The sequence below is a fragment of the Gymnoscopelus microlampas genome, assembly GCF_963454915.1.
Source record: "Gymnoscopelus microlampas genome assembly, chromosome: 12".
Taxonomy (NCBI): domain Eukaryota; kingdom Metazoa; phylum Chordata; class Actinopteri; order Myctophiformes; family Myctophidae; genus Gymnoscopelus; species Gymnoscopelus microlampas.
Window position 1 is genome coordinate 19,236,548 of NC_139949.1, and position 27,583 is coordinate 19,264,130.

The window sequence follows — 27,583 nt, forward strand, 5'->3', positions numbered from 1 at the left end:
AACAAACGCTCTGTAGCAATGATTATCAGAATATAGTGCTTTAACCTTTTAAAAAAAGTAATTAAAAAAATCACGTACCCTGCCTAAGTCTATTATTTACCATATCAATGGAGCTGCTCCACTTGGAAGACAGTGTATTTTAAAAGCTTATGTAAAAAACATGTTCTGTTATCAATGTGATGTTAATGTCGTCGCGCGAATTGGATAGGGCTTTGCTTTTTATTGTCCACATTTGAGTGAAACCAGTGAACCGCGGTGACCTGCTGGGCAGGCCACGCTACTGACTTTACTCACTTTAATAGTAGTAAAGCGGGCGGGGCGGTGCGTGTGTGTAATGTCCCCTCCTCCACAAAACGCGCAAAAGAGCAACTATATACTCGGGGCAGGGGCACCTAAATGCAGCCACACGTTTATAGAAAGCCACATTACCCAACGTGGCTTCCTACAGCTCGCAACTTAGTCCTGAAAAGTGAGCGATATTAACGTTTGCATTAGTCAACTCTGCTTCCCTGTTCCCTGGCTGTGGGGCTCTTTTACTCTCCAGGATCTCTGCTCCATGCGCCCACACAGGCTGAACAAGGTAGGCTTTACTTCTGCAACTAGCTACTGTTGTTACATTTCCTCAGTGGTGGAAAAACTACTAATTATTTTTTACTTAAAGTAAAAGTATCAATAATACTGCAATGTAGTCAATTCAAAATATAATTGAGTAAAAGTACAGAAGTATTGGTATCAAAATGTACTTAAAGTACCAAAAGTAGAAAGTACTCATAATGCAGAATGTCCCCATTTCACAAGTTTTCAAATGTAACAATCTTTTGAAAATAGCAGATCTACAAGCTGCTATGCATTGTGAGCTTGTAGATCGGCTATTTTCAAATAGAGACAATTTTGATAGGGCTGAAGTGGTCAATCAATGTATGTTTTGTAATAAAAATCTACAAAGTAACTAGCAACTTAAGTTTTCAAATAATTGTAGTGGAATAAAAGTATAATATTTGCCTCTGAGATGTAGTGGAGTAGTGGAGAGAAGTAAAAGCATTTGAAAAATGGACATTACTCAAGTAAAGTAAAAGTACCTCAAAATTGTACTTAAGTACAGTACTTGAGTAAATGTAATTAGTTACTTTACACCACTGCTAGTGAAGCACATGCTTCTCGCTGCAGAGACGGACAGAACTCCCATTTTAGCTACTCTCTCCCCTGTCAGCCTGTAGATCAAATGTAAATCGTAAACGTAGGCTATCACTCTCACGGGGCTATGTGTGGTATTAATGTTTAGATATAGCTTCATTGTGCTTTTCACGCATTTATCATTTTGTCGCAAATTATGTTCTGAATAACGAGAGAACAAAAGAAACTGGACAGTTTGCAGCTTCTACAGTTACTACAACACAACTGCGCCTAATATCTCTTGGTATTCAGGCTTTCCCTAACATAAACGTTATTGGTTCACATGAAACTTGACATGGCATTTCTCCATGTTTTGTCTGGTAGAAATATAGTTATACCAATATAAAATAAGGAAATATGTGCCTTTTTATTGGAATTGCATGCACCATAATAGTCAATGGGCTGTCACAGAACAGGACCCCCCCTATTTTGGGGGTCAAAAGGTTTACTACATCAACCCAGCCTAGTACTGAGCATGGCAGAACATGAATGACCAAGTTGTGGACCTCACAGAAGGAGTTTGTAAACATTACAGGGGTGTCAGTGTTATCACATATTGAAGCTTGTGTTGACACAGTGTTATCATAAATTCACATAGTATAGGCTTTTGAAGCCTTGATGAATGAAAGATAAGAATGAGGGTTACAGATGATGGGGATGGACTGTGTATTTTAATGGTTTTTAATTGTTATTGTTTTGTTTTTCAGTTGGCTTGAAAGAGAAGGCTTTTAGGGCTGAAGTTAGGATGGTTCATTTCACATAATGTGCAAATGACATGTAATAATAATGATTATGGCGGTTTGATGGTGTGTAAATGTATTTAGGGTATTTTTGTATTGTAGGCCTACATCATGGGCATTGTCAATAAACATCTCGATCAATCAATCAAATATGAATCATAATTAGACCTATTTCATCCCACAGAGAAAATTCTGGTTCAATATTAAACTATGTCATTTATATACCTTAGAGCTGTTCTGCCAGAGAATACATTTGTGGGGGGCATATGATCAGCAAAAAAAGCAGAGCTTGTAGGTCCCCCCAGAGCCCACTTTGAGAGCCGCTGGTCTGATCTAAGTCATACTGACAGTGATGTCACTGTGTTTGTCTGATTGGTGGTGTATGGAACAATAATTTTGCACCTGCCACAAAGTCAGGACCAAGCATATTAAATGAACCTGTATTCCTCAAAAAATTACATTTAGTCCCTGAATCCGTCGGAGAATCTCATGACCCTGTATTTGGGCCACGAACCATAAACACCAGAAAACACTGATTTAAACAGAGATACAAGGAAGACAGTGTCAGTGATCTCTCAGTGGACAGAGGAGATGGAGGGTTGAGGGTTACTGGAGGCTACACACAGACGTCATGTCCACCTGAGGTGGACCTCCTATCCTTGAGCCTTGACACACTGTTTTGTTTTGAACCACAGGCAACCTGAAATAATGCCAGGAGGATCAAAGTTGTAAGACACAAGCCTTCGTGAGCAGCCTTGAGAATGAGATACTGTTGTTTAGCCCAAAAGAGGAATTTGTGTGCAGAAGAGAAGAGAGTGGAGGTGAGGTCTGGGCCGGTCGTACACTAATGTAACATTCTGCTGTAGTAGAAGCTTCGGGGCAGAAAAATAGACTCTGAAAGAAATAGTTTAAAATGAGCAAATAAAGAAATAAATGACAATATATCAAATTACGAGCAATATGAAGAAAAAAAACAACATTGTGATGTTTTGACAGCAAAGTTAATAAGTTGCCAAGCAAGTTGCGCATTAATAAAATTATTAATCAGGACCCTAGCTTGATGAGTCACAGCTTTAAAGCCCTGAGTCCTGCGGCTCCTGCCTAACTTAAACAGGCACTTGGCCCTCTGTCCTGCTACAAAGGCCAATTTCAACCCACATTGGAGCGTGTGTGTGTGTGTGTGTGTGTGTGTGTGTGTGTGTGTGTGTGTGTGTGTGTGTGTGTGTGTGTGTGTGTGTGTGTGTGTGTGTGTGTGTGTGTGTGTGTGTGTGTGTGTGTGTGTGTGTGTGTGTGCGTGCGTGCGTGCGTGCGTGCGTGCGTGCGTGCGTGCGTGCGTTTCTTCTGTGATTGTAGAAATACGTTGTAAATATTGTCAGGGTTAGGGGAAGTGTTATTTTTGACAGCAATGTCCTGTTTTGTGCCTTGTGGTTTGAAGTCGGTGTTGGCGACAAAGTTGGAATTTTGACCAAACAGCCACACCCCTACAAACACACATTGCGGCATACAAAATGTCACTCACCTCAAAAAATATCCGCAATGTTGCCCTGACACAAAAAACTTGGAAGAGTAAACATTTGCCCAGAGAAACACCAAACTATGACCATATCTAAACTCAGGCTTAATGCCCTTACTAATGTGGTCATTGACTTTATAGGAGAAACCCACGAGGAAGGTAGAGTCATAACTTGTGTGTTAGAAAATGGATTAAAGCTTCAATTAGTTTAACAATTATTCAGTTAATCAATGCGATTAATGTAGACCGTAACACATTCATTGCCAGGTATTAATTAATGAATTCATCCGCCACTGCCAGCGGTTTTGACCAGATTTTGACGATCCACAGAATACTTTTTTCAACGCGGATGTAAACAAACAATGTCTCGTTGGAAAGACGACTCTCTCTTCTTTCCATCGGAAAAGAAACATTGTAACCATGATTGTTCGTTCTGTAGTTAACGGCAGTTGAATATAGCTTGGTTTCTCCAAAAACGCAATCTGGGAAAAGAAATCAGAGATAAATGTTTTTTTAGGTATTTTTGTAACTCCATTTTTTCACCCAGTGCCAATGCCTAAGCTGTAATCCTGGGCACTACTCTCCCTCTGCCAGCCTGGGGAGAGCCCCGAATTGAGCTCATGCTTCCATCAATGCATGAGGAGTGAGCAGACCGCTTCTTAATATCACCTGACAGGGGGGAGTTTCCCCGGTAGGACGTAGCGTGTGGAAGGATCACGTTATTTCAACCAGTTCCTTTCCCCTCCATCAAGCGCCCCGGCTGACCAAATTGAAACGAAAATGCATTTTCTGTTTTATAAAGAGCTGGAGAGACAAGGAGACTCCTTTTACTGAACAAACACTCTATAGCAATGAGTACTATCAGAATATAGAGCTATTTAACACTTATTTTAACCAAAGCAAATCACTTACCCTACCTTTAAAAAATGTGTATATAAAAAACTGTTTGAATTTTTTTTAAACGATTTTGGAGAATGACCCGGTTGCAAGAATAATGCCAGTTAACAGCAGCAATAATTATGATTTGTGCATCTTCTTGACGTATCATAAGGAACACTGCAGACTTAGCACGTAATGCAGGCTCCTATATGTATTTCTAGCAGGCCTAAGTTTAGCTGTCCTGAAAGTGGGTCACTGCCATTATAAATACAAGTGCTTTCCCAACAGCTGGCCACAGAACCAGTGATGTAGGGATGTAGGGAGTCTGTATTATTGTATACACATAGACAGACCCCATGTGTATGCATTGGACGGTCCATGTCGAAACATTCCAGGTTCAATGAGATGGTTTGGGGTTTCATTTTTCTAGATTCCTCCTCCAGGCTGAAATGTCAGATGTCTAGAAAGAAACTACAGCTGACTGTGTTAGAATCCTGAACCTTGCATTCCAGGGATGCCCTTCAATGAACACGAATATAGGCAGCAGGACTTAATTTCTTGGATCATTGTGACCTTTCGACATGTTGGTTCGGTCTGAACCGGTTGCGGTTGGTACGCGGTGAAGTTTCACGCTGGGGAAGCGACTGTGGTTGCAGTAAATAGATTAGTGTCTCATGTGGAGGCTTCTTACGTGTGATGATAATAACAGTGTCATGACATTGGTTTGTTTACGGAAGTGAATTTGAATCTTAACAGATATTTAGTGGGGTGGCTGTAAGCCTACACACTCATTGTTTTCGAAATAGTTCTTATTTTACGTTGTCCGATGTCCCCCAGGGGTCTATACTAGGCCCACCCCCGTTTTCCCGCTACACCAAATTTATTTGCTGAACGTTCACGGAACGTTCGCCCCCCAGTACAGAGATGCTAGGGTTCATGTGGTTAAGTGAATTTCCAGGAACTTGAGTTCCAGGCACTTGAGCTCCAACTCCTTCTCTTTGTAACGCAATACATTTGGACAAGATACCAGATTTCTGGAGTTTTGGCTGACTTCATCAGATTGTGTTGGCTGTTTGTAAACAGTTGCTTAGAAATCTAGTTTTGAAGCTTTTATAGACCATAGCATTGGAGAAGGGTTAAGAAAATGATCATCCGGCATTCTCTGTGGGTATAGTGTGGATATGTTTGGTGTGCTCATTTTGTAATATGTGTGAGTAGACTTGTTAAAACAACAGCTGCTTTTGCTGTGGGAAGGTCACATCACCATTCTCATAAGTGTGAAGCTGGCACGGGCATGCATGCATGTGAGTGAGAAGAACTAAACATACAGATACACGTGTGGGCAATACATATCTTTCTATTCAGTGGAAATGACATCAGAATGAAAGGTTCAACGCCGAGACAGTAGTAATAACATTACAATTCCATGCATACCCCACTATTTCACTTTTAAGATGAGATGATTCAATTATTTGTCTATCCAGAATATTTTTTGGGTTTCTGTTTTCTTTTTATCACTTGTGCAAGCAAAAAAAAGATGCTTCACCACTTTTCAATTTTCATGTTAGCTTGTGTGCTGCCTTGTGAGGTAAATTATTGAAGAACATCGTAGCGATTCGTAGGTATAATTTTTATAAAAAAGTAAAATAATAAAAATTCTGTTATTCTCTTATTGACCTTCATATGTTTCAACATTAGAGTCTCTTCAAACGTCTTCCACACATGATGTGCTGTGATTGGTCCCCTGGGGAACACACCCACTCTTTTCATTCTGCACCTCCTTTTCAAACTTGGCCAGAGGAGCAGCATCTGTCTTTTCTGCTCCCTGCCTGTCTCTTAATTTTTAAATGTCCAATGGCAATAAAGCCATTCAATTCAATTCAATTCAGTTCAATTCAATTTTCTAAAAAACATTGCTATCATTGACATAAGGCAAATAACAGACAAAGGTTTTTGTTACTAAACTGGTGTGTGGGACTTCGTTTGTGGATGCGCGTGTGTGCGACCGTGTGTATGTGTGCATGTTTGTGTGTAGTCTGCGGGTCAACTGTCACCTGCAATATGCATGGAGAATGTGAGTTTAGGGAAGGATAGATAATCTGTCCGGGAGGGAGCTGTTTTGATTTTGAGAACAACTCTGTGAGTGCGTGGGTGTGTGCGCGTATGTGTGTGCCTACGTGCATGTATTGTGTATGTAACTATGCCTGATAATCCATGTAAGCAGGTCTGTGTGTATGCATACACATGTGCGTGCGTGCGCGTGTGTCCTGCCCAGCACACTTGTATGCATGTGTGTCCGAGCGCCCCAGTAGCCGAGAGAAGCTGCTTGGAATAGCCATGCCAAGCCATGTGATTCCTCCAGGTTCTATTTCAGAGCTCTGGTCGTCAAACAGGATGCACTTCACACAGTGGCGAGAGGAAGAGTTTGCACTAAGGTGTCTAAATTCCCTCTATCTTGCTAAGCCTTCCTGATCACATTCAGCCAGGGGAAACTTGTGTGTGGATGTTTTATTGAGTAAGTATGCATTTACTGTACATATTTCTCCATGTAAGAACAGGCATTACTTGTTGTACATTTGCTCCGCGGTGGGTTGGCATTGGCTGAGATGAAAGTAGTGCACAGTTCAAGTTTCAACAGGCTTTTCAAGAAAATTAGTAAGAAAAACAAAAATGTATTTTGTCATATGATCCAAGTTCAGCGTGTTCATCATCTGCCTATATGTGCAGGGACAGTCTGGTCCCCCCAATGGTATTGCATAACGTCAACTTGTAGAGGGAAAGTGTCATGCAAGGGTCATGTGGTTCATATGTGTTTAGCTCCCATTAGCAAAGAGTTATAATTTCTCCAAAGCATGTCATTAGGAGCTCTAAACACCAAAGAGCATGTAGCTCGAATGTCACGCTTTGCTCTGACTAAAACTCCTTGAAAATGGGTGTTAAACAGCCTGTGGACTTTTTGTTCCTTTTCCATGTGGTGTCAGTTCTTTAGTGTTGGACAAATAGACGTGCATGCTCCTTTGAGCATGCACGATGCTTCATACATCATGGAGGTCATCTCAGAACAACCTAGTAGCTGTGGTTGAGGCCAGGTGACGCAGAGGACCTTACCAGTCTAAGTTAGACTAGTACTAATTAGCAGAGGTCGTCCCGTCTGTGACTTAAAAAATTGAGTGTGTATGCAGTGTTTATTTTAGTACATCTCAACCTACATTTTCGAATACCATTTATTACCATTCATGTTGAAACGGTGTGTAAAAGCATTCTACAAGACTTTAAAGTTGCTATAAAATTCACCCTTTTGAAAGCCAGTATGCTATTTTATTTAAGATTGATGTATTCCTCTTAATACCAGCCATTCATATGTATTTGTGCATTCATATCAATACCCCTGGAACAATTGTTCATCGCAAGTGATGTATTTCAAACTCACATTTTAGCTTGGGCTTTTAAATGATACAGTGAGTTTTAGCTAATGTTGACAAATATGTTCGGGTACATTCTGTAACCTTTATTGAATATACTGACTAAACATAATCAGACACTTTGACTGTAAAATACAGCAGTTTGGGGGGAAATAGTCAGGGTTTATGTAAAGTATGTGGCTGATGTTGACAATGATAACACTGGTATGTTGCTTTAATTTGATATGAACACTAAAAATGAACCAGGGATTTTGTCGCTTACATTTTAGTGTGCGTGCGTGCGTGCGTGCGTGCGTGCGTGCCTGTCTGTCTGTCTGTCTGTCATTACCTCTGGATTCTTTAACAGTATTTTCATTCTAAGCTGATTTTAATGAACTTCCCGGGTTTTAGGATAATGTGCATCATGAGCCAAATAAATAATCACTTGCTTATTCTGGGCACAATAACAATATCACTATGACCTCAGCCGTCCCATTTCCGCTGGTTTAGTTCAGTGGTTTAGCGTGATCGTTCACCTTTAACCAGGAATATTCTTTTCTGAGAATAAATACATGTTTTTCAGCATGCATGCATACATATTATGCTTCAATTGCCTATGTCACATACTGTACAGTACATCGCCACCTGGCAGCCAGCCATCATACACTCCTGTCTTCCACTGGTACAGTTAGTGCTTTAGTGCCTTGCTTGAGGGCGTCTACAGTAGCAAGGGGAAAGAATTAATCTTGTCCAAAGACATTTTGTCAGCCTCATCCGAGTCACAAGCACACTGCTATAGCTTTACATTGGCTCAGGCTCACCAACACACCCCTCGACCCTAATATTTGTGCAGCGTCCTTCCTCTGGTTTTGGCAAACATGCAGGACAGACAGTTCAGTGCCCTCGTGGTGGGGGCAAGCCAAAATGCACTCTGCGCTGCTGCCAAGCCCCGCGATCAGGTTTGTGCCACAGAGATAACCTGATAGCATTAACGTTTCCTCGAGGAGGGGGGTGGGGGAAATTAAACCGCTGAAAGGTCATCGCCCTTATGTTAGCCATCTCCGAGAGTTTTCCCCCGAAGCACGCAGGTGTGGCATGGCATGAACTCTGTTATGTTCTGTTCCATCAGGCTCCAAGAGCACGTGAATGGGTCACGGTGTTAGGCTGACATTAAATGTCATGTCATAAGTTTTATGCTCTCATCTGCAGTTATGCTAGTGCATCATGCAGTGGACACTGTTTATACCCCCCCTCCCCTTATTTTTTTCCGTCGCTCTCTGGTTCCATCCATCATCTATCATCTCTCTGTCCTAATATCCTGCCGGTCCTTATTGCAGGGGATGAACATGAGTCCTCCACAGTATGTGAGCTCATCAGTGGGGAATGTGTGTCTGACACTGGTTAGGATACTGACCCAGAGAAACCTCTGCACAATCCACTGAGGGATTCCTTACAGCTGTGTTTCAGAGGAGAGATAATGCATCCAAACCGTGCTGGCCTCCCGTTTGTCATGATTTATCGTGTGTGTGTGTGTGTGTGTGTGTGTGTGTGTGTGTGTGTGTGTGTGTGTGTGTGTGTGTGTGTGTGTGTGTGTGTGTGTGTGTGTGTGTGTGTGTGTGTGTGTGTGTGTGTGTGTGTGTGTCTGTGTCTGTGTGTGTGCAGATGTTGTTGTGGTTGATGAAGAGTCCAGAGAAGTGTCTGTATTAGAGATAACATGCACCTTTGACCCTAGCTTAGAGGAAGCCTTTGTGCCCACGGTCATTAAATACCAACCACTTTGGCTTAGGCTATAGGTGCAGACTATTTGTTTTTATATTTGGCAGACATACCCACAGATTGGTTGTTAGAGGGTTTCAACAACTTGGGATGCCCAAAAAGGAGGCAAAAAGGCTGGCAAAGTACTGTGCCATCTCTGCCATAATTGATAGCCGCCACATATGGTGGAGATGCTGTTAGAGTACATAGAGTACTGAGTGACATGCTTATTGTATCATGAAGACGTATGCCATGATTTTGTGAATGTAACCTTAACTAGGCCACCTTTAATATTCGTGTCCTTGTATGCTGTCTTTTATGTGGACATGAATACATTGTTTGTGTGTGTGCGTGCGTGCGTGCGTGCGTGCTAAAGTTGGAAACTAACCTACTGCCAAAGACAAACCTATGACGGTAGGCCAGGCAGGGTGAGAACTTGCATAAGTCTACTTGCAAGTCTTGTGCGTATTGGCAATGGCATTGCTGGTTTGTCTTCTTCTTCTTCTTCTTCTTCTTCTTCTTCTTCTTCTTCTTCTACTTCTTCTTCTTCTTCTTCTTCTTCTTCTTCTTCTTCTTCTTCTTCTTCTTCTTCTTCTTCTTCTTCTTCTTCTTCTTCTTCTTCTTCTTCTTCTTCTTCTTCTTCTTCTTCTTCTTCTTCTTCTTCTTCTTCTATTTTCGCTCATGTACCTGCCAAGTATACATAATATCTACTCTTCTTACACTTGATCTGACTCATATATTCCCTACATTATTATGGTGTTGTTTTTTAACTAGTATCTGCTTTTTTAATATCTTACTCTTGTACTAAGATATACATTTTTTTTTATGTCTTTATACAATGTTTTTGTGTCTGACAGCAATGCACCATTTCAAATTCCTTGTACTATGCACTTGGCCATTGAACAGATTCTGATTCTGAGAAATGGGACAAAACACCAGCAGTTCAGTTCATATTGTGTTAAGCCAAATGAAGTTAAAGCTAGAACAAGGACATCAGTCAGTGTAGACGCTTTATTTCCATCTTTAAAAGTCCCAGAAGGATAAGAACTTCAAGTCTAACTTGAAAACATCTTGATGTATTTTGTATGTTTGGGAGCAGAAGGCTATAGCTTTCCTTGTTTCCTTATTGTTCTAAATCAAGTAACAAATAACTAAATAAATTGCATTGTTGGCAGAAAATGCATACAACATAAATATTGTACAGTTTCATAAAAATGGAAATGCACAGTCAAATCTTGAGTGTTATTTCAACTCTGACTGAGTGTAAAAAAAAGTGGTTGAGGGTAAGGGGACTTGGAAGCAGTGGGTTAGCATTTATTTTCAATTCTTCGTAGTCTGCAGTTGCCAAATGAGTTTGCATTAAGGCCAATGTCATGTTTGGTTGTCTGTCGTAATGAGCTGTCCTTGTTCACCCTTGTGTTGCTGTGTGGTCCACTGAAGGACACTTAGCCCTCCTGTGTCTTTCCTCTGGGGATTGCCTTGTGTTATGTAACTTGATGCCTGCCTGCCCTGCCGTGGGTCCAGCAGTGAGATGGATTACCCCCTGCATGCCCTCACAGTTCTTCTGGGTAACAGTCACACTTTGTGGATTTGGGCTGGCATTATGCAATACTTCCTGAAACAGCGTTGCTTTAAAACAAGCCAAGCGTGCCCAATCTTTAAAGGCTACTTTGTCGTACGATACACACGTACGATACTGTTACTGGTGTGTGGCACCTTCGTCTCATGGAGTGTAGATACGCATGAGACCCATGTTTACGGATTTGCCCACTGCTCATAACCTGACACACACACACACACACACACGCACACGCACACGCACACGCACACACGCACTCACTGTTACAGACTACTGTTGGTGTAGTAGAACTGTCGTTTGTTTTCATAAATAAGTTTTCATATTGCAGAAATACAAATCTTGTTCCTGTTCCCATACTGTCTAAAATGAGCTTGTCAATTGTTTCATTGTTTTAAGATATTAGTCACTCACTCTAAAAGCCATTATAAGTAATCATTTAAGTAAGTAATAATAATAATTTGAGTTATATGCGCCCATATGCTAGTTATATAATACATATTCGGCATGAATCAAAGGGGTGAGATAAAAGGTATGTTTGTGTTCTTATTTTAACATAAATAAATATACAGCCGTCAGCCGCAAAGACCCAGGTAAATGTCCTGTTGTCACACTTGCATAATTAACCAAATTCTCCCATGTATTCTCTTCATCTCTGTCTCGCCCCCAATTAGGTGTGTGTGACCTCGCCCCGTGACCTCTAACCCCTCCCCTCCCCCACCCAATTGACCCTTGCCCCTCCTGCTGAGGCCAGAGTGGGCTCCATCCATGGCCCTGGACAAGCTGCTGGGTTTTGGCAAGCAGCTGCTGAGGGTGAAGGTGGTGAACTGTAACAGTGAGGAATCTCGCCTGTCCAGATGCCTCAACACCTTCGACCTGGTGGCACTGGGCGTGGGCAGCACGCTGGGAGCTGGCGTCTACGTGTTGGCCGGCGCTGTCGCACGAGAGAACTCGGGTAGGAGTGACTTGATTTATCCTCTTGACCGCATGAACCCTAGTTGCCCTTATTCTGGGCGGGTCATAATTGGCGAGCATTCTGTGAAAATGGGCGAATATTCTGCAAAAATAGCAGAACTACAAGCTCATAGTGTGTCACATTACGACACGTTGTGAGTAGGGCTGTCACGATTACAATTTTAGGATGGCGATTAATTGTCACTCAAATAATTGCGATTAACGATTTAATTGTGTGTTTGGCATTGTAACAAATGTAAAAATGAATCAAAATGTAATTTCTGTTTGCCTTTTAGGCTCACAAATTGCACAGGGCAGATATGACAAATAACTTAAAATTATTGACATATATTTAATGATTTTATACATGTAAAAATGGCAGAAATAGCTGATCTGCTTTTTTTATATTTGAATTCTTCAACATGGAAATGATTATGACGATTATGCAAAAATGATTGCGATTATCTCAAATAATTCGATTAGACGATTATGTAATGATTGTGACAGGCCTAGTTGTGTGCTTGTAGATCGGCTATTTTTGAGATTTGGTGAGGGACCCCGGTCAAAGAAGTATGTACTGTAGGGTTTAAGTGGTTAACCACTGCGATGCCAACCATGTACCTCAATGTGGACTGATTGTGAACTTCACATGCCAATGTGCACCACAGATGAACTCCAATCCATCACAACACCAGATGTTGCTTATAATGTGTTTTGTCTTCCTAAACCTAAGTTACATTTCGCAACACGGTGGTGTCCCTCTCCAAATATTGTGTTGCAATTGTTGCGATGAGTTGTTATTTGCTTAAACCTTTTTATTTTTTACCTTTTTTTTGCCGAGTATATCATCATTGTACGACGAGGTATAAATTAGGCTTTAATTGTCTATCTTGTGTATCTATGCAAATGTGTGATGCCGCTGATTGAGTTGCCTGAACACATGCAACGCAAATTCCCATGGGGTTAAAGAAATCAATCAATCAGTACAGCAGGTACAGTTATTCCATATAGCAGACGAGTCTAGACTTGACTAGATTCCTGGTAGAGCTAGACAAGCCATACTTTTTACTGCATGCCTACTGAACAGCTGCAGTACTTTTGCTCATTGAGAGAAATTAATTGGGTGGGGCAAAAAAAAATGTTTGGCTTTTGAGATGTCGGAAGTTGCAAGGAATGGTGTGAATGGCAAAATCAGTGTATAATCTGACTGTGTGATATAAAGACTAATGGTGACTCAAAATTGAATCGGTAGGGGTCTGTCCAGACGCTCTTGTCTGTCTGTGCACCTTGAAGCCGCGAGCTTGAAACGTGCTCTGAAAATGCTCGCTGTGGTTCTCTCTCATGACATGATCTCGGTCATCTTCCAGGTCCTGCCATTGTTCTGTCCTTCCTGATCGCAGCCCTAGCCTCAGTGCTAGCCGGTCTGTGCTACGCGGAGTTCGGAGCTCGAGTCCCCAAAACCGGCTCAGCCTACCTGTACTCATATGTGACTGTAGGAGAACTGTGGGCCTTCATCACTGGATGGAACCTCATCCTCTCCTACATCATTGGTAACGATGAACAGATGCATGGCTAGGCGGCTTCCTTTATTATTATTATTATTATTATTATTATTATTATTATTATTATTATTATGTTACATGTTAGTCACAACTGCTTTACATACGCAGATTTATTTCAACGTGCACGCACTGTTAAAAAAGTCTGACACTAATTTTGACTCACACAGTATAAAAAAAAAAAAAATATATATATATATATATATATATATATATATATATATATATATATATATATATATATATATATATATATATATATATATATATATATATATATAAATATATTGAATTATTTGTTGTGACCCTGTCAGAACATTTCACAGCCCACTGGATGAGAAGCATAACCTAGATACCATAATAGCAATGCATTGTGAACTTGTAGATCGGCTATTTTCGGTGCGTGACACAATGCACAACCAATATAGATCAAGCATAACTGACCTCGAACCCTGCATGTCTCTCTCTCTCTCTCTCTCTCTCTCTCTCTCTCTCTCCTTCCCTATCTCTCCTTCTCTCTCTTTCTTTCCCTCTGTCTATCCATCTATCCCAGGCACCTCCAGCGTGGCCCGAGCATGGAGTGCTACATTTGACGAGTTGATCGGAAAGCACATAGAGGGTTTCTGCAGACAGCACATGGCTATGAAGGCCCCCGGTATCTTAGCAGAATACCCTGACATGTTCGCTGTCCTCATCATCTTCACACTCACTGGTAGGAAGAAGAAACATTCTCTCTCTCTCTCTCTCTCTCTCTCTCTCTCTCTCTCTCTCTCTCTCTCTCTCTCTCTCTCTCTCTCTCTCTGTTCCACCCTCTAGCACAGTGAAATATTGGTTTGGCCTGTCAGCTCACTGTGACCCAGTGCAAAGTCTCACATGCTGTGAAGGACAAACCCGCAGACTTGTCTCTGTGTTCAGGAGTATGCACATTCACGCATGCATTCCACACGCGTGCACACACCTGCACACACGCACACACACACACGCACACGCACACGCACACGCACACGCGCACACACACACACACACACACACACACACACACACACACACACACACACACACACACACACACACACACACACATACACACACACACACACACACACACTAACAGCTTCCATAGCTGTACGGTATGGTGCAGTATAGTCTGTGATGGTGCAAATTGAATTCATCTCTTTCTCTCTCATTGTCACCTCCTTAGCATCTTCCTCCCTTCTCTTCACTTTGCCGTGCCACCTCTCTGTACCCATTGCGTGTGATGCCCTGTGCCAACTTCATGGTACCGGGCGAGGCCCTGCTCATTCATGCATGTGCATCACAGTAACACGCACAAATCACTTTCACATGCAATTATCTATTCTAGTTCTACTGCATGCAGCTATTTTAGTACTACTGCACGCGTAATCTCGGTGCAGTACATTTTCATCAAGTATAATAGTGCATAGAAATTAACTTTTTCTATTAAAGTTAAGGAAAAAGGTCAACTGTAAAACTATTGGCTTTAAATCATCAAGTCAGTTCCGCTGTCATTTTATTTTTGGCTTGTTGAAGAATGATAGTATAAGTTAGGTAGGCTTCAAATTTTGTTTTTTTTGTCCGGCTTTGTTACTTTTTTTTTTTTTTTTTACCTTTATTTCGGTTCCAGAACACATATTGACTCACGGCTGTCATTTGGGTATAAACAGGCCCACCATACCCACGGGAACTACTTTTGACCTGGAGGTGAGGGGTGCGGGGTGCTAGGTGCGGAGCCACCGGCACCCCGCATTATTTACAGTGGTACAGCGGCCGGCCGGCAGAACACAATACAGTATAATAGCAGCAGCAGCAGCAGTTGCCACATCAAAACACAATACACTATTAATGTTATTACCTTAAACTATCCCAAAGTGCTCTTGCGCTCTGGGGTGATGGTGAGTTATCCCCTCATCAGGGCATGATTGTCCAAGGTGTCCAGAATGTCACTGATATTCGTTTCTGAGCCATGGTGTAAACTACTATAAACAACCTGGCTGTCTGACTGTTCAGAGCTTGTGCGCCCCCGTTGGGGTCCTTGAATTAATTTCATAGACATATATAGTAGCAACCAAACAGTTCAAAAATCAACATAAAAATACAGAGAAAAAATACCACTATGTATGTACCTCATCTCTGGAAGTGTTGATACATGTATCCAGTGATTCTGGCAGTATAGAATTCTTCCTTGTTGTTCAACTTCTTTCTCTTTTCCCAGCACCTGGGGCTTTATGAAACCGTCCTCACTGTGAGCAGCGAGATGGAACATGAACTATACAATATCGACAATAAAAAAATCTGAATTATTTGTTCGATTGTTAAATGTGATCTTGGCTATGCATAATGGAACTGACACACAGTAATTTCATTTTAGAAGCATGTTGGTTCAAGAACAAGAAAGAATGGGGTTGCCGGACAGGCAGGAGGTCCCTAGAGGTGCACGGCCCTGTGCCGCCGTACAGGTAGCCCATGTGACGGTATTGCATCTCTCATCTCATCTCATCTCCTCTCCTCTCTATCTATCCTCCCATCTCACTCTCTCAACTCAGGTCTGCTGGCGTTTGGAGTGAAGGAATCAGCAATGGTGAACAAGGTTTTCACATGTATCAACATCCTGGTCCTTCTGTTCATGGTGATCTCCGGCCTTGTGAAAGGCACGATGAAGAACTGGCAGATCGACCCTGAGGAGATTTTGAGTGCCAACTTCACCAACTCCAGTTCAAAGTGAGCTCAAGATGCATTTCTCATATCACATCACAAAAAAAAACCTAGATGATGAGTCCAAATCTTTGACAGCATGTTATCTTTTATTTATTTGTTAATTGTCCCAAGTCCAACCCCCTCCTCTGTTGTGTCAGTACAACAGAGCCCCTGCCATCCCCGGAGCGTTTGGGAGTGGGCGGGTTCATGCCGTTTGGCTTCACCGGTGTCCTGTCAGGCGCCGCCACCTGTTTCTACGCCTTCGTGGGATTCGACTGCATTGCCACCACAGGTCAGTGTGACGATTTTAGTTATGCTCCGTCGTTGTGAACTTATAGATGAGCTATTTTAAGCATGCGACGCCATCGTACGACAAAGGGGCTAGAAAGAAAAAGATTGCCTCTACTTCCTCTTGTAATTGGAGCTGTGTGGGGGGGGGGATTCTACCTCAAGCTTGTCTGAACCTCTAGGATTCTCTTATTACATAAGTAGGGCAGGGCTGAAGAAAAAGAAAAAAAGGTGCCGTTTAGTGTATGTGTTTGGCCTAAATCTGCTCCTGGCACAGTGCCAGGCTGTGACGCAAATCCGAGCTGTAGCCTAAATGATGATGTGTAGGGGGTACTCGAGAGGTAAGCAGCTCCCCTGTTTTTTCCGTGCTGAACTCGCTGTGCACGCCTTCTGAGTTGGGAAAGAGCGAGAGTTTATAATTCTTTGTGTACCTTTCTCCCGCCTTACCGCACTCCCCAGTCTCTCATTTCCTTCCACCCCTCTTTTTCCTGCATCGCAATTGGTTGAAATTATCCTAACCCAGGGCAGTTTCTGGGACTTGTGTGGGCATGTCTCGCTTACACTCAGGGACCCCAAGACATTGCACATCACTATGCGTGTGCTTGCGAGTGCCTGCTGGCTTGGTGTGTGTGTACAGTTTACAATCGTAGGGGATACTCCTGACACACACCATGAATGTTTACAACACAGTCAACATGAACCACTTCCAATAAAAACAACTCTCCTTCCCCTTTTTCCTATCAGTTTTTATTTCTCTCTCTCTCTCTCTCTCTCTCTCTCTCTCTCTCTCTCTCTCTCTCTCTCTCTCTCTCTCTCTCTCTCTCTCTCTCTCTCTCTCTCTCAGCTCCCACTTATGAGTTTTTAATAACCCCGTTCACTAGCTGTCACCCATAAGTAGCTGTCAGTCATCGTGCATAGGGGCATATAATGGAGTCCAGGCTACTACAGATAGACATACGCTGTCATCGCGATGTGATTTGTCACTGCTGAACAAGCCCTCTGTGTTCTCATAAGGAGCGCTGTTGCATAATCGCCTGCTGCTGAATTAATGGCTGGGTTCAGTCTACTGGGAGAGCAGGAAAAAATAAGCTCCTTGTTGATTCGGTTGTAAAATATTGCACAAAATGTTATCTCAGCGCATCTATTTTCAGAGTTGTGCGTGGGTGCTGAAATACGGCCAGTGTTGCCATGAAATGGGAACAATGTGTGTGACTTTGAATCTCCTCCTTGCCTTGTGTTTTTTTTTAGTACAAACAGATGTGGCTAGTAACAACATACACACACATTACTGTTGCTGTATTGTTATTTTTTAGATCATGCTTACCCTTAAGTCATTTGCTGTCTAACACAGCTACTCTTTACGTATCACAATGGATAGTCATGATGAACATAATGATAAAATGAATACTGGAATCTAACACCCAGGATTGTGAACAAAACCTAGCATCTACCACTCATCCAAGGGGGAATCCCCTCTTGGCCAGGAGAGCGTATGAGCGGCTCCCTTTGATCTTGGGCAGGGCTACTGCGTTGGGTTCATCCCTCTTTTGAACCCTCCCCCCACCGGGAAACCTGATCCCGGTCACAGCACCAATAACACCCACAGGACTCGAACCCAGGTCTCCCACGTGGGAAACCAAACATGTACCGCTTAAGCAAAGCGGAAATCTTCCCATGGCCAGGGGAGATATTAGGCATATGAGTAGGAGTGCAACATTACTCAAATTAATCGATTATAAAACTAAATATCGATAATACATTTGTATCAAAATAATAGATTTTTTCATTTTTTGGGGGTGGTTATTTCCCTTTTTTTTTGGGATGGAAGAATCTTTTAAAATAGCATAAATAGCCGATCACTCGTCACACAAGTTGATCGGCTTTTTGATTGGTATTTTCATTATTTATGTGCAATACCACTTAAGTATTGAATTAAGTTAGCCTCGGTCCTAGCCTTTGCTCATCTGCCAAGAGAAAAGCCCGGTCACAATCTAATGCCGAGAGTGTCTTTAGGGGGCGGGACTTCCGTCGTCCATAATTCCCCTGGAATCTCTTTCGACCAATCACAACACTCGTTTCCTTCAAGGAGAACGTAATCAGATTTGTAAAGCGTCAACGTCATTTCCTTGGGCGGTACTTCCGCCAAATTCCAGTACTTCCGTTTAGACACTAAACTGGCTTGGTCTTGCCCAGCGTGGGCTTAAGTGGTTAATTAGACCAATTGACTTAGTCAATTATAAAACGAACAATAAGAATTTTCATGTCCATTTGTTGATATATAAAAAATTTAACAAATGATCAAAAAAAGACTGTAATGACACAAACTCATGATGAAATGGAGACTTGTGGTGTGAATTCATGATCAAATTGATAGGATAAAATGGATGCTTATGTTATGAACTCATGACGAAATGAATGCTCATGATATGAACTCATGATATATTGGATACACATGAACTCTTAGAATGGAGGTTCATATTCTTATTTAATGGATGGCCATATGGAATCATGATATATTAGATACATACTTGTGATATGAACTCATATAATGGATGCTCATGATATGAACCCATGATATTTTGTTTGAGTAGACTATTTCAGTTCTCTCAGTCACAAGTGTTTACTTGTTGAGATTAGGCCTGTCACAATTATTACATAATCGCCTGATCGCAATGATTTTATATAACATTAATATATCACAGATAATTTGCATAATCGTTGTAATCGTTTCCGTGTTTAAAAATGTTCTTACATTTTCAAACATTTTCCATAAATAGCTATTTAAATAGTTTTTTGAAAGTATACACTTATTTTTCTTTCTTTGAATATTTAAGTTATTTGTTATAACTGCTATGTGACATTTTTGTTTACAAAGCTTAATGGCAAACAGAAATGTATTTTTTATGTTCCGATATTCAATGTCAATAACACAATTAATTAACAGTTAATTGTAATTATTTGAAAGACAATTAATCATCGAGTAAACTTTTATGATGGTGACAGCCGTAACAATTGATGCTCATGATATGAACCCATGATATTCTGCTTGAGTAGACTATTTCAGTTCTCTCAGTCATAAAAGTGTTTACTTGTTGAGATATTACTGCGTTCGTGCATTCCTGTAATTCAGCCAATTTCTAAACAGTGTCGTAACAACAGATCTGAAATCCAGGAAAGCTGCGTGTTGGCATTCTCTGAAATGAATAACATACAGCTAACAGGTCTCAGCTTGAAATGTCAACCTCCAGTTATGGACTGTTCATTATTCCAAGTATCCAAATCAGGGGCAAGTAAGGTCACTGAAGAGTGTGTGTGTGTGTGTGTGTGTGTGTGTGTGTGTGTGTGTGTGTGTGTGTGTGTGTGTGTGTGTGTGTGTGTGTGTGTGTGTGTGTGTGTGTGTGTGTGTGTGTGTGTGTGTGTGTGTGTGTGTGTGTGTGTGTGTGTGTGTGTGTGTGTGTGTGTGTGTGTGCGAGAGTGCGTGCACGCGTGTACATGCATGCATGTGTGTGTGCATGTACATGCATGCATGTGCGTGTGCATGTGGGCCTTTGCCAACACCCACAACAACAATACCCAATTTTGAGGATTAAAAACGAAAACATATTGCTGCTCCTGACAAATATCACAATTCCAATATAAATGGCAAAACATGAGTTTACTCAACATTACTATAATGGAAAAATATGAGGATCCCAGCTTGCAACTTGATTTGTTAAAGCAACAATTCTGCACAGCTTCAGAGCACATTCTCACATCCTGAACCAACTCTCCCAATAGCAGGGCGGGAAATTGCCGTTTTCAATACACGATAGTGCACTTGGTGATACAAGCGCGATATTTGGCACAGATGTCCTTCATATGACCCTAATTGATAATCAACCTCTGGCCACGCAAAAATCCTAAGATTTCAAGATGGCCACCACCAGTTTTCAAAATGGCTGCAACTGGGCAAATGTTTTGGACTATATAACTTTGCTGGGGCTTATTTTAATATATGAGAATATGTTCTGGAGGTATTTCTACCCAGTACGATCAAAAATAACATTAGGTTCCAATATGGCGGCATGTTTTCCAATATGGCTGCCGATAAATTGCAGAAATGTGCATCTGCTTATGGTTTATCCACATGAGCTTGTAGTACAGTACATGTATTTGTATTAATTACCATACATAGAATCCATTTATGGAACATTTGAAAGTGATTTATTAGCTTGGTAAAGCTTAGCGCTTACTTTTTGTTTTCATCATCAAGTCATTATAAACACATTCTCATTTACAATGGTGGCTGGGCAAGTGACAGGCCAGTGTACTAGCAACTGCAACCACAGAGGGGTGTGCAGATAAGTCCAAACTTAAAGCATTTGCAGTGTCCAGAACATGCTTTTTTACATCCACATCGTGTCAGCTTCTGGCATAATTTGGCAAACAGGACTGCACAATAGTGACTGGCCCTGTATATGTCCTACTTGGAATGCACTTCACTTGCATTCACTTCCTTGTAGGAACTACTTCTATGAAGTTCTATCGTACATGAGTACTATGAACTCCTCAATGACTTGCATATGTTTATCATTTATTGCAACAGGTGTTGAACCTAATTTGGAGAAGTTGTCTGCCATGCTGACCTTTTTCCCTTTCCATGGAAGGACGAAACTGTGGCATCCCCTGAATGCATGAAAGAAGCAAAGACCTGATGACTTTGATTCAATAGCTGATGCAATTTCATGAACAGGGATCCATCTGAGATCCTTCCCTCCTTCCAAAGGCAATCCACAGCTAATTCAAGCCAAGTCTTTGAAAAAGTGAAACTGTTATGTCAACAATGTCAGTATCTGAGGCAGAGCTCAGAGGATAGCATCTGACACATCATGATTCGCAGCTCAGATACTGACGTCTTATAGACCCCCTGGCAGAGGTGGAGCGCCACACTCACCGTACCGTACATTGATCCTGATCGAACCCATGACCATGTGATCCGAAGGTGAAAGCTCTACCGACTGAGCTACCCAGACACAAAGACTTGGCTTGAAAAAGCTGTTGAAGAACCTCAGATGGATCCCTCTTCATGAAAATGCATCAGCTATTGGATCAAAGTCATCAGGTCTTTGCTTCTTTCATGCGTTCAGCAGATGCCATACAGTTTTGTCCTTCCACGGAAAGAGAAAAAGGTCAGCACCTGTTTGAGAAAATATCCCTATATATATCTAAGTTTTTGTATTTATTGGTGAACATATTGAAAATTCTGTTGCCATAGGTCATTAAAAAGCTACCAAATCACTTTAAAATGTGCTATAAATTGATTCTATGTATGGTAATTAATACAAATACATGTGCTACAAGCTCATGTGAATGTACATTTATGCAATGTATCGGCAGCCATATTGGAAAATATGCCGCCATATTGGAACCTAATATATATATTTTTTATCTTATTTGGTAGAAATACCATCAGAACATATTCTCCTAAATCAAAGATTTACAGCCCCAGCAAAGTGATATAGTCCAAAATGTTGGCCCAGTTGCAGCCATTTTGAAAACTGGTGGTGGCCATCTTGAAATCTTAGGATTTTTGCGTGGCCAGAGGTTGATTATCAATTAGGGTCATATGAAGGACATCTGTGCCAAATTTCGCGCTTGTATCACCAAGTGCACTATGGTATCAATTTCCCGCCCTGCTACAAGACAATAATGAGCGTTTCAATGTCATTTTTCCCTAACATGAATCCATCTGTGTATGAATTTATGCACGTGCACTGATCTTTATGTCGTTGAATCAAGTGAAAGTATTTAAGTCTGTCTGTGGGTTTTATAAATATTGAAGCAATGCATAGTATTAGAGTTTTTACTAAAGAATAACATATGATCAATTGGAAAGGGCCATTCACACCGAGCATTATAACTATATCTACAAAAATATAGTTTAAAAAATTGTTCCAAGTCAAGTGGATGGTAGAGTGCACACCACTACTATAACAAATATAATGGTGAACGTTATAGTTATCGTTAATAGTTATAGGGCTCAGTGTGAATGGCCCTGAACACAGGTTATTTTTTTCCCCATTTCCTGAAAATTGCAACTTTCGACATTATGCAAAGTGCACTGATCTTTGTGTCCTCCTTTACACCCCCGAAACCCCCCCCCACCCCGCACCCACCAGGTGAAGAAGTAAAGAACCCTCAGAGGGCCATCCCCATCGGCATAGTGTCGTCTCTGCTCATCTGCTTCGTGGCCTATTTCGGTGTCTCAGCCGCCCTGACCCTCATGATGCCGTACTACTTACTGGACCCCAACAGTCCTCTGCCTGTAGCTTTCAAGTATGTAGGCTGGGAGGGGGCCACATACGCCGTGGCTGTAGGCTCACTCTGCGCACTGTCTACCAGGTAAGTACTTGCGCCTACTGGCGTACACTACACTGTGGACCTCAGACTTCATGTGGTTAGCCATCAGTCGTATATGACATATCTTTGACGTATGACTCCATATTTGGGCGAGGTTTCAGCCCTGTTGACTTCCATTATAAAATGTAAGTTTAATATTTCACCTTAAAAAGTAAAGAATAAACATAGGTGGACTAAGTGGAGATTCAGTACATCTGTCGCCTACTGGCAGTGTGCACAAGAAATGTGGCGCTGTCCAGCGCTTGCCGAGATTAGCTATGGGCACACAGACAGACACACAGACCAACTCGCTTGCAGGTGGCTAGATAGACTCCTGCCGAGTCACGGCGTAAAAATCCTCAGTGTTAATTTAACTCTGAAAGTGTACACGATTTGGTACTCGTGTACACTCAAAGTTGGTACTCTCAAAGTTACAAATGCATGTATACAAGAATACTGTATATGTCATCCAGTATCGGCATGCATGCACATACATGTACTACTCACTGTATATGCACATGCAAATGTGCATACATGTGGTGTCATGGTGTCATGACACCACATCTGGGCTGCCTGTATCCCCAGGCAGCCACTCCGTGTGTGTGCAGGCAATTGCATGACTGTATATGAGTATATTTAACTCAGGAAGGCATTTGATCCTCTTGACTAAAAATATGAGCAGTCAGCAGTCACTCGTCAGCATGTATAACACTGTATATCTGTGCCCGGTGTGCCGTTATTATGTAACAGTCACACACGCCACCAGCTGACAGCTTTTTTTTTAATCTTAATCATATGACATGATATTTACAACGATTGTGCTAGATTTAATACACTGTTCCTCTGATATAGATAGATAGACAGACAGACAGACCTTTATTGAATCCATGGGGGAAATTCAGTTATAATGGCAGTATCGCAGTTATGAAACACAGGACAGATACAGAAAAGGGTAAAAAGAAAATCGAAAGAACTCTCCAGCTGAGATTTGCTGTATCTTCACACACATGAAAGTGATTGAATGAATTGATGCAAATGTTTCAAGTTTAATTCTTGATTGATGTATGTTGAATATACAGTGTAGCATGGTTCTCCTGTGCATAATATTAACCCTGTCATCATAACCCTTACTGTACATCTCCCCATCTCTAAGCCATGTTAAATGATAGCCTCTGATTTGATGTTAGCTGGTGTCATTAAATTACCCAGACACTGCATGTGTAAATCCACTTCATTGGGAGTAACACTGTAATATCTGGCTTACATGAGATTAGGACGGTCGTTAACAGGTTGGGTGTTGAGCCGTTGAACCTGTTCCCGCATGGTATAATATTTAATAGTTTATTGAATGCTGAGGTTTCTAACCGTTGACATCTGTCTTGTGTGTGCTGTGGTTTATGTCCATGCTGATGGGTCACCATGTCCCATGTGGCAGCCTGCTGGGTGCTATGTTCCCAATGCCACGTGTGATCTGGGCTATGGCCGACGACGGGCTGCTGTTCAAGTTCATGGCCGAGATCAGCCCGCGCACCAAAACCCCTCTAACCGCAACTCTCACCTCTGGTGTAGTGGCAGGTGAGACACTAACACGCATGTCTTAAAGCTGCAATCCATAACTTTCTATAGTGAATAAATCGTTATTTTAATCAATCAATCTGTATGGTAGAGTATGTTAATACAATATTATGATATAACTGCGGTGGTTGGAGGTGGTTTCCCTGCTCTTGTATTGAGAAAGTTTGGATTAGATACTGTGGACGGCCATAGGTACACTACTGGTTGACAAGAGGTATTGCATGAAGTTCAAAGTGTAATATCCCCCCGGCCAAAATGAGCTCAGCAGTAGAAATGTTGCCGCTTAAACGGGAGACCCAGGTTCGAATCCCGGGTAGTACATATATTTTATGGATTGCAGCTTTAATAATCACGGTGAAGTTTTATTATTTTCTGTTTTATTTATTTATTTTTCATGTTACTGAATAAGTTACTGAGTTAATTTAAGCCACGTTTAATAATAATAATACATGCAATTTATATAGCACTTTTCTAGATACAAAGCACTTGAAAGCACTTGCCTGGAAGAGCCCACTCAGTAGAATGAAAATGATTATACTCTTAGTGGGTGTGTAAAAAAATATTTTTCACATTTCCGTGGACCTCAGGAGAGATTATTTCAGAGAGGAATTTGCACAGCAAAATCCTTTACGGGTAAATTTGTACTCCTGCATGGCCCGCATAATATTAGCTCTGGAGTGCCGTCAACATTGCACTCCGTTTGTGGTCCCCGCTAAGGCTCCTGGAACCAACCCCCCCGGTTCTTCTGAGTTACAATTTTCTGCTATGGACTCTGGATGATATTCTGTATGCATGGTGGCGACTAACAGCAGCATGATCTTCTCCACTGTGGGGCACATGCATGCCAACAGCACAGATCCTAACCTGGGTTTAACACTTCACCAACCCTCCCTCGACCCCCATCTCCGTTATACTACGTCTCCTTCTCTCGTTGTCTCCTCTTTCCTCACTGCTGACCCCTTTCCATTTCCCCCCCCCCCCCCCCCTCACCCTTCCTGGACTTTTTCCTCCCTTACGCCTGCCTGTCACCCACAACGCCCCCCTCCCCCCCCCCCCACGCGCGCGGTGACCCTCCCAACCTCAGTCTGCTGGGTTCCATGTTCCCCCTGCCCCGTATCATCTTTGCTATGGCGAGGGATGGCCTCCTCTTCTCCTTCCTGTCCCGTGTCAGCGAGAGGAAGGCCCCCATAACCTCCACCATGGCTGCAGGCGTCATGTCTGGTAAGACGGGGAGAGAGAGAGAGAGAAGTGTGTGGGGGGGTGGAGGGGCAAGGGGGAGCAAAGTGGGTGAATCTGAGAAGGGAGGTAGGAGATGGGAGAGAGAGAGAGAGAGAGAGAGAGAGAGAGGAAAAGTGAGAATAATAAAAAAGGAAGGGAGAATAATACAGTAACACCCAGAGTGTTCATTTAACAATGAAAGTTGCAATTAATTAAACTGTTTCATAGTTTAATTAAACTCTCTTGCTGTTAGATGTGCATGCTATGACGACGTGCGTCTGATTAATATGCACTGTCTGGCACTCCGTGCACGCGAACAAGCACAAGTTTTCCTTCATATGTGTGTTTTCGACCGTATTTGCCAGGAGGCTCAAACTCAAAACATGCCCTTAGGCCTGTATATTGATTAGACAGGTAAATATTTTATTTTGAGTCATGAAATAACCAACTTGTTGACGTCAATTGTGACCCACTTCTGGAGGGACTATGAGATAAAATAGGAAGTCATTGAGTTGAGGTAACTAAAAGCAAACATCTGGGACAATGGCTAGCTCTGTCATGAACTTGTAGTGTTTCTACTGTTGACGTACATATCAGTTCAATATTTACGCAATCCAATTATCCTTATTGAAAATTCCATGTTCTGTCTACTTTGGCCTTTCTCTGTGTTCCTACATTCCCATGATGCATTCCGTGGGCAAGCACTGGCCTGGCACTTCTGTATGGTCTATGGCAAGCATTACATCAATCTTATTCATATGTGTGCATCGCTGTTTTTCCATAAACAGTCAACAAGGACAGTGTCACGGCCACTGAGAGTAGCGGCTTGTAGTAAGGGTTGAGTTTTCACTCTCAGCTCACTCTCACTTTTGTGGCTAGTAATTGAATTTGAGTCACAACAAAGCAACAACAAATAAAGCAGAGATACTAACTTGATAACTTCAAGAACCACAAACGTTGTGCTCATTGGGAAGGCTTTGTGTACCACTGTTATATTTATTGTTATTGCACAGCTTGATTTGATAATAGTAAATAGTTTGTATAGCATCTTTCATACATAGGTTTTTTGTTTGTTTTAGAAAAAGATATGAAGATAAGACAGATAATAACAAATGGTGGTTAGAAACTATTGATGGGGAAACCGATAGCCGAATGGTCAGGGTGCATGCCACATGGGCACAGTGCTCTGATCAGCGGGTCCAAGAAAGTTTTATTCTCAGCTGGCCGGCCATTAAATGGCCAGCAGACTTTGCTGAATGTCATCCCCCTGCTCTCTCAGCACTTCCTGTCTCTTTCCACTGTCACTGTTAATAAAGGCAAAAAAGAAAAGAAGAAAATCTTCAAAAATAAATAAATATATACATTGAAGCTGCTCTAAAACCAATTGGAAGCTACTAATAATTGAAGCTACAACTGTCCACAGGTGTAAGCTAAGATAATGTCTTATCATGATCATATCCTCAACAGGTGGGTTTAAAAACATATTAATGACCCACATTACATTCCACTTCTATTTAAAACATTTTTACCATGTGACAGAATACAACTTAGAAGTACAGCACTTCAAATAAACACCTTGTTTGTACGGTAGTGATAAGCCTCTCTTATCCCTTGTTCTGTCTCTCTTTCTGTCTGTCTCTCCATTTCCACCCCCCTCCAAAGCTATCATGGCCTTTCTGTTTGACCTGAAGGACCTTGTGGATCTGATGTCTATTGGCACTCTGCTCGCTTACACGCTGGTGGCTGCCTGCGTCCTCGTGCTCAGGTCAGTGGAGGCCAAACACATAATAGGCCACAAATGGAAACTGAAGTATTCAAACCGTTTGACGTGTGTGTGAAATTCTTTACATTAGTTCCGT

The 27,583-nt window shown here is 41.8% G+C and overlaps 1 protein-coding gene across 3 annotated transcripts in view; it reads left to right on the top strand.

The window, feature by feature from the left end:
- Window positions 1-335: 335 nt before the first annotated feature.
- The window catches only part of slc7a1a (solute carrier family 7 member 1a), a 35,725-nt gene continuing 8,477 nt past the window's right edge, over window positions 336-27,583 (top strand). Inside the window, exons 1-9 of one of the 3 annotated variants that reach the window (XM_084074756.1) lie at window positions 336-580; window positions 11,712-11,992; window positions 13,359-13,541; window positions 14,104-14,262; window positions 16,115-16,289; window positions 16,424-16,557; window positions 22,712-22,934; window positions 24,367-24,506; window positions 27,387-27,489. In XM_084074756.1, coding sequence (XP_083930882.1) covers window positions 11,806-11,992; window positions 13,359-13,541; window positions 14,104-14,262; window positions 16,115-16,289; window positions 16,424-16,557; window positions 22,712-22,934; window positions 24,367-24,506; window positions 27,387-27,489 — 1,304 coding nt within the window. In that variant the 5' untranslated portion in view covers window positions 336-580; window positions 11,712-11,805. Of the gene's footprint in view, window positions 581-10,926; window positions 11,030-11,711; window positions 11,993-13,358; window positions 13,542-14,103; window positions 14,263-16,114; window positions 16,290-16,423; window positions 16,558-22,711; window positions 22,935-24,366; window positions 24,507-25,590; window positions 25,728-27,386; window positions 27,490-27,583 lie in introns of those variants that run through there. The other 2 variants (XM_084074758.1, XM_084074757.1) reach the window with 2 other exon arrangements.